Below are 14,370 nucleotides of genomic sequence, written 5' to 3'. Positions count from 1 at the left end.
GGCTAGAGCATTTCAACTATGAAGAATCATAGAATCCCTACAGTGCAGAAGGCTGCCATTTGGCCCATTCAGCCTGCTCCACCAATCAATTAGATAATGGCTGATTAACTACCATAAGGCCACTTTCCCATCCTACCCCCATACCCCTTGGATGTCATTCATATCCAGAAATCAATCGATTTTAGTCTTGAACATGATCCGTGATTGGACTTCCACAGCCTTTGGGACAAAGAATTCCAAAGAGTCACCCCACCCTTGAAATGAAGAAATTCCTCCTCGTCTCATTCTCAGATGGCCTGCCCCTTATTCCGAGATTGTGTCCTCTGGTTCTCGACTCATCAGCCAGAAGAAACATCCTTTCTACATCTATCCTGTCACGCCCTGTTAAAATCTTGGAGGTTTCAATGAGATCACCCCTTATTCTTCTAAACTCTAGAAAGTACAGGCTCAGTTCTCAATCTTTTCTCTTATGACACTCCTGCCGTCCCAGGGATTGGTCTGGTGAACCTCCATTGCACTCCCTCTATGGCAAGTAAAACCTTCCTCAGATAAGGAGACCAAAACTGAATATAATGCTCCAAGATGCAGTCTCACCAAGGCTCCATACAGCTGCAGCAAAACATCTATACTCCTGGACTCAAATACTCTCGTGATGAAGGTCATTTGTCTTCCTAATTGCTTGTTACACCTGCATGCTAGCATTCAGTAACTCATCAGCAAGAACACCCAGGTCTCTTGACATCAACACTACCCATCATCTCGCCAATAAACACCTTGTCTTCCTCCTTTTTCTACCAAAGTGGATTACTTCAGATTTAGCCACATCATATTCCATCAGCTACGTTCTTGACTATTCACTTGGCCTGTCCAAGTCCCTTGAAGCCTCCTTTCGCAACTTAGATTCCTACGTAGTATTGTCATCAACAAATTTGGAAATATAATTTTTGGTCTCCACATCCAAATCATTTATCAAAGTACTATGACGGTTTACCAGATTGGTTATTGGGATGTTGTCCTATGATAAGAAGCCGAGTAAATTGGACTAATTCTCTTGAGTTTTGAAGAATCAGGGATGATATAATTGAAACTTGCAAGATTCTGAAATGGCTTGATAGAGTTGACATTTGAGGTGGTTTCCCTGGCTGGGAAATCATGGGGACACAGCTTCAGTCTGAGGGGTCAGTCAGGACTGAAATGAGGAGCATTTTTTTCACTCAATGTGTTGTGAATCTTTGGAATTCTCCAGCCCAGAGGGCTTTGAATGCTCCACTGAATATATTCAAGGCTGGAATTGATATATTTTTCATATCTCAAAGAGATGATGGAAATGGGGAACAAGTGGAAAAGTGGAGTTGAAGCAGATCAGCAGCCAGGATTGCACTGATTGAGGAAAAGCTTCAAGGGACCGTGTGGACTACTCCTAATCTGATTACTTATGTTCTTACTGTTGCTTTCTGCCAATTGAGCCAATTTTGGATCTAACTTGTATTTTTCCCTTGCATTCGTTTACTGACAAGTCTCATGTGAAACCTTGCCAAAAGCCGTCTTAGAATCCAAGTAGATTACATCAAATACATGACCTCCATCAGTCCTCGTCATTTCCTCAAAAAAATTTAGTCCAGTTAGTCTGTTAACTGTCTTTAATTAATCCATGCCCTTTTAAATGATGATTGAAATGCTCCCTCGGAATTTTTTAACCAATGATTTGCCCATGGCAGCAATTAGTTAGAAGCAGTTCATGTCTGAATGCAGCAAGACCTAGAAAATATCCGGTTTGGACTGAGAAGTGGCAGGTAACATTCGTGCCACAGAAGTGCCAGGTAATGACCATCTCCAACAAGAGAGGATCTAACTATCGTCCCATGACATTCGAAGGCATTACTTCCACGAACATTCAATCCACCCCACCAAAATGAACAGTGGCAGCCATGTGTACGCTCTACAAGATGCACTCCAGGGACTCACCAAGCTTCCTTAGGCAGCACCTTCCAAACCCACAACCACCCCATCTAGAAGGACAAGGGCAATAGATACCTTGGAACACCACCACCTGGAGGTTCCCCTCCAAGGCACTCATCACCTTCCTTTACTGTCACTGGGTCAAATTCCCTCCCTAACAGTAGTATGGGTGTATCTACACCTCGGACTGCAGTGGTTCAAGAAGTCAGCTCATCACCATCTTCTGAAGGGCAACTAGGGATGGGCAATAAATGCTGGCCTAGCAGCGACGTCCACATTCCATAAAAATTAATCATAAAAAAAGTTGACAGCCTATATTAGTCAGTCTATCCCTTTCTCCCTTTTTAAACAATACAACAGCAGCCCTCCAGTACATATCTGCAGCTAGAGAGCATTGGAAAATGTTGGTTAGGGGCTGCACCATTTTCCTCCCTTGTATTCCAGGCAGCTAGGATAATCATTCCATCCAGATCTAGTGATTTATTTACCTTCAAAGTTGCTGAACTCCAATATTTCCCCCCTCAAAATGGTTATCCCATCCATATTTCACACTGCCCCTCCTTAACTATAATATCTGCGTCATCTCCATATTGAGAAGACAGATGCAACACATTCATTAAGAATCATATCCACATCTTCCGATTTTTGTTCTTGAATCGGTCCTACTCTTTCCTTAGAGAACAGCATATCCAATCAGTCAAACGGACGTTACAATAGTGAGAGATACCGCAACAAAGAGAGGAGGTATTATGGTTCAAAAACCCTTTTCTGATTTTTGACTCTGCTTTGGTACTCAAATGTCATAATCATGAAAAGGAGAATCATTTGCATCATGCTACCTTGAAAGATTAGAAATTTTAATTTTACAGAGTTATATCATCACTGAATCTAACAGCATGTGGGTTGGGACATTCAATCCATCATGTCTAATGTCTCTTTGAAAGAACTAATCTAATTAGTCTCACTCACTAGTGTTTTCCCACAGCCAGCCAACTATCCTTTTTGAAGCACATGTCCAACTCCTTTTTGAAAGTTACCACTGACTTTGCTTCCACCTTTCATTCACTCCATTCCACTGTCGCCATTCTAACAACTAAAGTTCTTTAAATTAAGATGGATCATAATGGTCTATTATTGTCATGCCATGTTCTTAAATGATATAACCTGGGAGATAAATTCACCTCCAAAGCTTTTTTTGGATTTTGGCCAAAATTCTCTCATCTTGCCCGCTGTGGCAAGTGTAGTGGTACAGACAGAAATTTCGGTGGCCCATTGAACTCGGATGGGAATTTCCAGTCTTGGGGCACTCGAGGCCGGAGTATCCCACCCATCATTTTCAAGTCTGCAGCTGACAGGGAGAATAATTAAAACTTTTTAAAGGGATAGTTTGGAGGTGTGCAATTTGATGCTATGTCACTCATGCATTTGAAAGATCCTTCTGGAAAACCTCCTTGATGTTTTGAAGATATAGAAATAAAGTAGGTAGTAGAACTTCCTTTGGAACATCTTATTTGAACTTGGAGAAAGCTTTCAGTAAAAACTCCATAGGAAAAGATTCCCAATGAAATGAATAGCAAGAAATGCAGGGCAGAACATGAGAATGGATAAGATAGTGAAGTGGAGTGTAGGATTAGGGAAGATGTTGAGTCCCACAGAAAAAAGCTGGATCCTTGTTGTTTAAGACTGCATTAATAGCCTGAATTATCAAAACTACATACAGTTGGAAAATTTTCTGGTGAATACCAAAACAAACTGTAATAAAGACAGAAGATGCTGTAAAAGATTTTAGATTTAAATTGTTTGTACAGTTAGCAGAGAATAATAAATGGAATTTTATACTGATACAAAATGTAAAGTTTGCAACATTGGTGAAAATATAAATACAAGAAAATAATCATTGGAGGGGTTGACTAGACGGTCTTCTACTGAAAACAGATCTTGGGGGTATCGACTCTCAATAACTAGACAACATTGGTAACAAATACTGGCATAGGTCATCAAAACATTAAAGGAGGAGACCTTAAACTTGTACTGTGGCTTGCCATAACTGGGTTAGACCACACTTGGGAGTTATGCAATAATCTTGGATGAATACACATTATTAAAAATGCAGACTGGGAAGGTGAAAAGAAGAACTAGGAGACATATCCCATATGTAAACACAATGAGCAGTGCAGGAGATACCCAGATAGGTGGAGGAAAGGCTGAATCCCAGTGCATGTGCTGATCAAAGTAGCAATGAAAGAAGTATGCAAATCTCCAGTACAAACCTCCTGTTTTGGCAAAGAACAAGAGAGAGAGAGAAAAGTCCAAGTATCATCAGCTGTTTCAATTTTGCGTTCCTTTTTATGAAAAAAGCGCACTAAGGCCATGAACTGAACTTCAGTTCACTGCCTTCCTGTGAAACCATTCATTCAACTCGACAGGTAAAAGATTAATGTTGTTAATTATGAAGTATTTCACTGAATATCTTTTTGTTGCTTCAAGATTTGATGAGCTAAACAGTGCAATACTGACTAACCTTGTGTGTATCCATTTCACTTTTCAATTTGTTTTGGGCCCACTTCACTTTAATGATGTTGGAGTTGATGTCTTCCTTTAGTTTTTCAACATCTTTGTTGAGCTTTGTGGCTTCGCTTTCCTGCAACCATGGAAACAAACATTTAAGGCATGTGGCTTTGAATAAAAAGATTTGCACATTTTCAGAAAATCTTTCAATTTTCACATTACGCCTACAAAAGGACCTGGAGTTTCGCACGTTCACATGAAACTTCATAATTTAGAAGTCTTTGGCATGTCTACTATACTTCTCCAACCAAAAATATTCATTCCAAAACTCATCATTTGACATTTCTTTTTACAGAATTGGGTTACTTTAGTGCCTCTCCCTAACTAATCAGCAGTAGGAAATATACAAGCCAGAATAAACTTTAGCATGGATTTGAAAACTTCCTTCACTCTCTCCAATGAAGTATCCAGTCAGTATGCAACAGCTTGGTCAAATTAATGCAAAACACATATTTGCATTTTTTTTGCTTTAAATTGGCTGGACTGAAACACTTTCCTAGTTAATAATTCAAATATACTGTCTGGTCAGCTGAGCAAGATATCACAGCCCCGAACGGTCCAAATTCTGAGCTTAGTCCATTTCAACCAACAGTTCTTTTTCTAAGTTACTGCTTTGTGTTTAGTATTCAATACATTAATTTGTAGAAGTACTTCAAATTCTGCACAGATTATTTGGCCTTAAACTAGTTTGTTTTTTAAAAAAAATATCTGTGTCCAAATCTTTTGCCTAAATTAAGTAAAGTGCTTTGATTCTCAATCTTGTAACATTATCACTTGACCAGATTTAAGTAATCTGGCAAACAGGATGCTACTATCATTCTACCTAAAGTTTCAGCACTTAAAGCATTCTTAGCAGCTCTGCCACAACATTAGAAAAATAAATAAATTGTTCAGTACTAAACTAAATTGGTAAATGCCTTGAAAATAGTAAAGAGAAATGCCACTCATTTAAGCCAAGTATTCTCCATGAATAGGGTGCCACAGTGGTTAACATTGCTGCCTCACGGTGCCAGGGACCCGGGTTCAATTACGGCCTTGGGTGACTGTGCAGAGTTTGTACTTTCTTCCCATGTCTGCGTGGGTTGCCTCCTACAATCCAAAGATGTGCACGTTAGGTGGATTGGCCATGCTAAAGTGTGCAGGTTAGGGGCATTAGCTGGGGAAATTTGTGGGGTTCAAGGGATAGGGACTGGGTGGGATGCTTTATTGGAGAGTTAGTGCAGACTCAATGGTGAGTGGAGAGTTGGCTCTTGAGGAATCAAGAGAAATGGGAGCAGGTGAAAAAGTGAAGTTGAGGTCAACCATGATCATAATGCATGGTGATGCAGGCTCCATGGGCCATTGGTCTTCTCCCATTCTCACATGATCATCTAGGTGGGTGAAGAAAACCATTACACATTCCACAACTAAATCAAAAAACATAAGAACGAGTCTCGCCCATGAGATGGCTCAATTGGTAAATGCAAAGCGTGGTGCAGTTGAGTAAGGCATTGAAAGCCATCCAGATCAGGACGTTCAAGTTTTAACTATTATCTATTCCAAGTTAGCTGGTCCTTCCCAGTACAATTGGGAAGGGAATGAGAAAAAGAGATGGATAGAATCAGGTTACAAAAAACCTGAAGGCAAAATAAACACAAAAAAGCCAAGATCCTTGTTCTTATTAGCTGTGCAGCTACTTCTATTGGAGGTTCTCATCAGTCATGTTTGACTGCAATAGGTCTCAGGTGAATAATTATTGTCCAGTTTACATGAAAAGTAGCCAGTTGTGGATGTGGGCCATACTCCACCAAAGTTATCATCTTCAGGAAGGGAAGGTATCTCCTGACGAGGAGAATTAAGTGAGAAAATGAGGAGAAAAGTTCACAGCTTTTATTAGTCTCATTACATGACTGAAGATAAATTACCTTTGCCTCATAGAGCTGTTGTAATCTCGCCTTCTCTTGTGTGAGCTGTTTGGTCTTAATTGTCAACTTCTCCAGTTCTCTGTTTGCATCCCTTAATTTTTTTTCAATTCCTTCCTTCTCTTTTCGAAGGTCAAGAGCTTCTTTCTCTCCTCGAACATACTTCATTACCATAGCTTCTTTCTCCTGACGAGCCTCCTCACATTTTTTGTTGGTCTGAAAAGAAAGAATCAATTAATTTCTCGGGTCCACTTTTAAAAGAAAATCAGACTTAGGCAACATCAGGATGTATGTGTAAATAAATGGCTGTTTACACCCTGCGTAGAAAATAAACTAACATGAATTAGGTTTACAGGCAAGTAAAATTTGATAGAAGTTACCCAGTCTTTAGTGGAAGGACAGCACAGATTTCTTGAACATCGTAATAAAAATTTCAGCTGCATTATCTCTTGGGCTGTGCTTTTTTCTTGTATATCAAGTGGAATAACAAAATGTGACCAAAGACAATTGCAAAGACGACAAACGTCTGTCACCGATGATTATGGGAACATGGCAGACTTTAAAGAAATTGTACTCAAGAAAAATGAATTACGAAATTTAGCTTATCCTAAATGCCCACCCCAACAACCTTTACTCTGGAAGTGATGGCTAACTGGATTTCATCAAACCCTTTGAAGTCTTCAATAGCAATGACAGTGGATTCATAACATCACAGTTAACTTTGCCCAATAAACCTTTCACAGCATCTCCAAAGTATTGCAGATAACAAATTGTCAAAACCAGTAGTGAAATGAATGGCCAGTTTATATTTTTTGACCCACTTGCTTGAAGAAAGAATATGGGACAGAACACCAGAAAAAAATCCCTGCTTCTCTTTGTATTGTGCCACAGGGCCTTCAACATCTATCTGGCCATGCCAATAGATTTTTCCTTTAATGTTTTGTACTCAATTGCAATGTAAAACAAATCTGAAAATTAACTTAATAAGTGACAGCCTAATACCACTGTTAGGTTCTGATCTGACACAAAATGCACCAAATACTATTTCACACTACGTGGACTTGCCAATTGTCGGGTCTAATATTATAGTGGTGTAAAGCCTGAACTAAAATGTATTCAGGAGTTTGCTGGATGTTCTCAGCAAATGTATAAACCTGTGATCACGTATAACTGCAGCCTTAAATTTGGATGTTAGTTTATATTGCTAGCAAATGAAAAGAAGTCACAGACTTTCAACAAATTTATAATGGAAGTGCAATGAGTCACGTCTACACTGAAACCAGGATGTGCAAAAGAAAAAAAATTATTAAATCTCTCTCCTTTATAATTGAAGTTCAACTACAAAGCTGATCAAATTAGCTTTTCCATAATTTGTACTGTGGCATGGAAAACTAATAACAGTAAGTGGCGTCAGCAGCAGCAATTGTCCTGCATTTTAAGCATATAGAATCGAGTCATGAAATGAGACTTCAAGAACAAACGGAATAATTTCCCCATCAGCAAAGAGATTGTTTCTCTCCTTTTGGAAGCTGCATTTCAAAGTAAATTTCATATTAGTTAAATATGATTTGCAGAGAGCACATTTTTCTGTGAGTTGCAAATCTTTCCTAAAATTACCTACAAAACCAGATTATGTTAAGATTGTATTGATAGAATAGATGAACACAGAGGAAGGTGGGACAAAAAGTAGTACAAGCACTATCAAGTTAATAATTATATTGAACTCTTTCATCAAATCTCATCCTGTTTCAAACTCAACAGATCAATCCAGAAAACAAGTTCTGATGAAAGGTCATACACCCGAAATATTAACTCAGTCTCTCTTTTGATTGGATGATGTTCAAGCTGGTTCAATTCCCAGGTAAAATGCAGGAAGTCAAGATATGGGGCACAAAATGTATTCCAAAGGGACTCATTACTAATGTCATACCCACTCAGGTGTACCCACCAACGTAGGAAATAGTTCTGTATTTTTCTTTGAAAAAACATGGAGAACAGACGACCAGTGATGCAATGAGATAGAACCAAAAGGAATCAGATAACCATTCTCCTTGTCTGCAAATAAGTATGAAATTGCCCAAAGCTGGAAGCAGCCCGCTTGTCAGGACAGGACATTAAAGTACAAACAACCTTTTGGGACCCTCCTGAGAGGACATTAAAAATGCACTTCTCTCCTGTGGGTTTAACAGCTACTATTGTCTAACTGATTGCCAAAACTGAAGTACAATGACCACACAGATTTAGTGCTTTAGCATGAAACTCCAAAAATTGGTGCGAAGGAAAAGAAATCTATCACAAAGAGACGCAAATTGACAAGTTCAAACCCGATTGTGTGCCATTGCTAACTTTGGCAGGACCACTCGTGTCAAGAATAGGAACACCAATACTATGGTCATGACAGAAACCAGCTTACGATAAGAAACATTTAACACTCATCTTGAGCTGCAGCCTCAGATCAGTGGCCGTGATTCTCTCATCTCGTTGCGCTAATTTTTTAGCGCAGTGAGGAGGGAGGATCTCGCGTCAACCGATTCGCGGGGTTCATGTGTTGGCGCCCGCTAGCATCTCCCAGTGCCGAATTTCCGGCGGAGGTAGCTGGTTCACTCCAGTGGGGATTACAGTAGCTCCCCACTTTCGGGGAACTAGCTGCCTGAGTGTGCTAGATTGAAGGGGGGCAATTGGGCCCCTGGCACTGCCCAAGGGGCAAAGTGCCAATGCCAGGGGCCACCTTGGCACTGCCCATCTGGCATGGGGCAGTGCCAAGGAGGCAATAGGTGGGGGGGGGGGCCATTGCCACTCTGCATAGCGATCGGTGGGGGAAGGAGGGAGGCCAGTGATCAGGGCAGGTGGGGGTGTGTGTGGAATCGGTGGGTGCGGAGTTTGGGGCTGGGCCCGGGAATGATTGGTGGGGGGAGAGCGGAGAGCTGGCGTTGCAGTGCTGGCCAACGATCGAGCTGGCTTGTGATCGGGAGGCCATCAGTGCGGAGCCACTGCACACACACCAATCTCAGCACTGACAGATTGGCGCACATGCAGTGGCCTGCTCAGCGCTATGCTGCCGGCCTCCCTGGTGGGAATAGGCCCTGCCCACTGAAGTGTAATGATATTTACGCTGGTGGCCTCTGCAGTGCGGAGTGTGGGAGATTCTTCTCTGAACTCCCACTGAAAAAAACCAGCGTGAATTACTCCGGTTTTCACTCAAATTCGACACTTAGAATTTTTTGGGGGTGAAGTCTAGCCAGCCAGTCTGGGAGACAGAGAGACTCAAAGGGGAGAGATTCACCCAGCAAAAGGAAAAAAAAAAAAATCGCTGCTAGAAATTCACTAATAGGCATCCTTTAATCTGGTGTGTGATGTGTGTGTGGTGTGCACGGGTGGTATGTGTGCACATGTGCGTGCAGGAAGAGTCTGTGTGTATCTGAGGTAAATGCATATGCGCGTGCGCACACATGTGTGCGTTGGCTGCTCTTTAGAGTCACTGCCCTCAAAGGGCTTTAAATACTTATTCTTTAAAACATATCTTGTCGCAGTTGGCGGAGAGGTGGGATAAAAGTTGGAACATAATCCTACCATCTCTCCCTTATCCTAAAAACTAAACACTTAACTAAAAACTCAAAATAATTTTAAAATAACTACACTCATATTTTGAAAGGATTCTTACTTGTTCTATGCGAAAAGTTACATTTCTTTGCAACTGGTGAATGGCATTTTTGGCAGCAGCATCTTGAGAGATCAATCGCTCCTTTGTCATTTTTATCTCCTTCATAAGGTTTTCAACTTGGGCTTCCATCTGCAACAAATAAGTGAATCCATTAAGAGTAGATAGTTCTCCCACTGGAGCTTTATAGGTTTGAATACAATTAAAAATGTATGGCTTACAAGAAAATGGGGATCAATGAACAGCTTTCAGTTGTATTACAGCTTTTCATTCCCTCCGAGGTATGCATAATCTCACATAGCTCCTTTGCATGCTTTCATCTGCGGATCCTTCCCATTAACTTTTGCCAGTGTAAATTCCGATGTCCACAATTGGAATGGAAACTTGTGTACATACATTTTTTTTGTAGGTAGTCTCTTGGCAATTGTGGCACTGCCAATTACAGCATGATAATTTAAATACATACACAAACGCGAATCTAGGAACACATACAACCGTAAGTAAAGTTGCTCATTGGATACCCAATCTTGAATCTTTAGATTTCACATGTACAGATGGAAAGTAAAATAATCCAAGATGAACTGAGGCAATAATGCTGAAAAAACCTCCCACAACATAGTTGAGATACTGTCTGGCGTACAATGGATTTAATCCGAGAATAATTTACAATCTTTTATCAGTTATAACAAAATCCAAGAGCAGTGGATCTCACTCCAGCATTGTTGCCGATTGGGGATGTACCTGACAGACTGACTGGGGAGGGAGTCATTGACCAATTCGAGTGGGTGTGAAATATGTGATGAGGATGGTACATGAAGCTCAGGACAGGAAGATAAATTAGCACTTGAGGTGCAATATGCCAGCTGAATTATCACTTACAAATGCCCTCCTCCAAATCAGGGTGCAGTTATTGAAGCTGCAGGTTTGAGCAGGCGAAGCTTCAAAATGCAACTCCTACAAACACTTGCTCACTTTAAAATGTCAAACACCAAAAGCAACACCATCAGAAAGTTATCCCCTCAGTCTACAGAGTTACTGTAGCTATAAAGAAAATTTATCTTCTCAACACTTCTTACTAAAATTTCAAGAGGTGTGGGTAAGAAACAATTCTTGTACAGGTTTGTTACAACACGGAAGGATTGCTACTGGTACTTTGGACAAAGAGCTGTGAATCCTTAAGGAAAAAGTGAGTAAACCTTTGTCACAGAGGAATAGCCAGTGTTAGAGGGAGAGAGAACAAGGTAACAGGATTAGTGTTTGATCACTCTTGTAAAGAGCTGGCACAATATAAAAGGCCCAAATGCTTGCTTCTCGATCATCAACGCCTGTGGTTCTATAAAGCATGAAATTATCTCCAACATATGGAAAGGATAGACTTCAGTCTGAAATTTGAATCATTTCCCATAGGGGGCAGGCTTCCCACAAGGGATTTGATCAATTTTTAGGAGTTTGCCAAGAACAGCCTAAAAATAAGACGAGTCATAAAGATCAGTTTTTTAAAAAAAACAAATAATCACGAACATTTGGCTAACTACACCGATAGACTGTCAGTCAAACCCTGCTCCACGTGAGCAATGCAAGCTCCTTGCCTAGTTATGCCACAAGGAAAATGACCAGCAGACACCCGAATCCTCCCCAGAAAGGACAAAATAAATAGAAATTCAAGAAACAAAAGTACAAGTTGAATGGTTTCAAGAAAGAGATCGATATCTTTCTAATGAAAAAAGGAATAAGAGGATATGGGGAACAGGTGAGGAGGTGGATTTGAGACCAGGGACAGATCAGCCATGATCCGATTGAATGGCAGAGCAGGCTCGAAGGGCTGAATTTGCCTACTTCTGCTTCTAATTCCTATAAACTATCAAGTTGGTATCAATGTCTTGCATCTCAATTGAACAGTATTGCAGCAGGGCAATTAATAGCCCTTTATATGGCAAATAGAGTACAATAAATAGAAAAGTTGACAAAAAGAAACAAATTTGAACAAAATTTTTACAGTAATTCATTTCATACTGACCAAAATGAGTATAAACTGTCATTGAATTTACACTCAAAATTGGAGTGATGGCTTACCTGTTTCATAGTGCTGATGTGTTGCTTTTCTGTTTCAGAACGCTTCTTCAATTCATCTTTTAAGTTGTCTTTCTCTGCACAGATCTCCACAATCATTTCCTGATGTTTTCTGTTTTCTTCCATCAGTCTGCATATGAGTAAAGCAAATGTTCCAGAGTAACAGCATTCACCTTTTCACATCACGAAAAGTTAAATAAAACTTGGCTAACCATAAAGTCTTTCCATCTGTTCACAGAATAGAATCCCTACAGTGCAGAAGAGGCCATTTGGCCCATCAAGCCTGCACCAATTCTCTGACACGAGCATCTTAGCCAGGCTCTCTCTCCACTCTGTCAGTGTAACCCCACGCATTTCCCACGGCTACTCCCCCTAACCTACACATCTTGGGACACTAAGGGGCAATTTTCCACGGTCAATCCATCTAACCTGTACATCTTTGGACTGTGGAAGGACACCGGAGGAAACCAACGCAGACACAGGGAGAATGTGCTAACTCTACACAGACAAGTCACCCAAGGCCGGAATTGAACCCGGATCCCTGGAGCTGTGAGACAGCAATGCTAATCACTGTGCCATCATGGCACCCAAAGTTGCTTTGCATAACAATCAGTGTAGCCCCAACTAAATTTCAAGAGCTCAGAAAGTAGGTGCCAAGTCAGTTATCGCAAGCAAACTTAGCCTTGTGACGATACAACCGGCATGGTGGCACAGTGATTAACACCGCTGCCTCACAGCGCCAGGGACCCGGGATCGATTTCCAGCATGGGTCAGTGTGTTGAGTTTGCACGTTCTCCCAGTGTCTGCGTGGGCTTCCACTAGGTGCTCCAGCTTCCACCCACAGTCCGAAAGACACGCTGGCTAGGTGCATTGGCCATGTTAAATTCTCCCTCAGTGTACCCAAACAGGGACTGAAGTGTGGCGACTAGGGGATTTTCACAGTAACTTCATTGCAGTGTTAATGTAAGCCTACTTGTGACACTAATAAACAAACTTTAACTTTGTCTGAGAGCAGCAGAGAATGCATTTCCAGGGTCAAACTTAAACCAACTGATTTTTGCTTTTGGACCGTCTTAACAGACTGCCATGCACTGGCAAGCACAAAAACATTAAAACACAGGCACTGTGGGAAAAGCTTTACATAGAGCATATTACATGCATACTCACATACATATTTATATTTTAAAAATCTAAAATGGTACACAATATCCCAGGAAAAGAATGACTTTCTCTGGAGTGGATAAATATGGATAAATATTATGTGCAACATTTACAAATCAACAGGTAAAAGGGTATCCTAAGCTGCTTTTATCCCATGCCTATGTTTCTCCCTTGTGGTCCTCATCTTCACTTAGCAAAGAACGGACTGATGTCCTTAACAAAAATACCAATACAAGAGTACTTGCAAAACAAAAAAAAACATTAATGTTTTTAAATATTTGGTGCAGAATTGACCAAATGGCTCATGAAAACAAGCAAGTGCCCTTTTAGTGTGCAGTGATATCATTGCTAATGAAGCTTTTTGTATGCAATGACATTATTCATAATTAAGCTAGTGTTTGTCCCCATACACTGCACTAGATAGCAGGATTACCAGTTACATTTTCACACAATTGTTGCTCCATCTGTTACATCAAAGCTGCCCATTTTTAAACAAAAATTGCTGAGTAATTTCAAATTGAATCTCATTCTACTAATGTAACAAAATCATCATGACAATCTCCATGGAATGAAGCTAAAATCAAATGTGATTTCTGTGATGCAACTGTTAAAACAGAATTAAATAACTGTCATACAGACATATTGTTCACATTATACATTATATTATTCCTGGATCAGATATTACAGGCACACGTTAGAGAATTAACACTTTACTGTACTGAATCTGTGCTTGAATGTATAATCTGCATTGAGTGAAGCATTTTGAAAATGCATATAAAGTATTGCTACGAGAGAATGTGGTTTTGAGCCGCAGAGGGGTTTGGCTTCCTCATTTTTAAATAATAGCTACCACTATTAGGATTGTCTGATCAAGCCAAGCTTCGGCTTGACTCAATTGGCAGCATTTTGCATCAGTCAGAAGCTTGCAGGATCAAGACTGACTATTGACCGGAGGACATAATCTCAGCTGACACTTCAGCACAATACTCACAGTGCTGCATTGTTGGTGGTGCCAGCATTCTGATGAAACATTAAACCAAATGCTTCCTGCTG

At 40.5% G+C, this 14,370-nt stretch overlaps 1 protein-coding gene across 4 annotated transcripts in view; it reads right to left on the bottom strand.

The window, feature by feature from the left end:
* ccdc186 (coiled-coil domain-containing protein 186) overlaps positions 1–14,370 on the bottom strand; it is a 100,182-nt gene that overhangs the window by 50,952 nt on the left and 34,860 nt on the right. For all 4 annotated transcript variants that reach the window (XM_078223263.1, XM_078223261.1, XM_078223260.1 and 1 more), the window contains exons 3-6: positions 12,160–12,286; positions 10,090–10,218; positions 6,432–6,644; positions 4,481–4,600 (exon numbers count right to left, since the gene is read on the bottom strand). In XM_078223263.1, the coding sequence (XP_078079389.1) occupies positions 4,481–4,600; positions 6,432–6,644; positions 10,090–10,218; positions 12,160–12,286 (589 nt within the window). The remainder of the gene's footprint in view (positions 1–4,480; positions 4,601–6,431; positions 6,645–10,089; positions 10,219–12,159; positions 12,287–14,370) is intronic.

The sequence above is a fragment of the Mustelus asterias genome, chromosome 11 (genome assembly GCF_964213995.1).
Source record: "Mustelus asterias chromosome 11, sMusAst1.hap1.1, whole genome shotgun sequence".
NCBI classification, from domain to species: Eukaryota; Metazoa; Chordata; class Chondrichthyes; order Carcharhiniformes; family Triakidae; genus Mustelus; species Mustelus asterias.
This window is presented reverse-complemented; position numbering and strand designations above follow the sequence as displayed.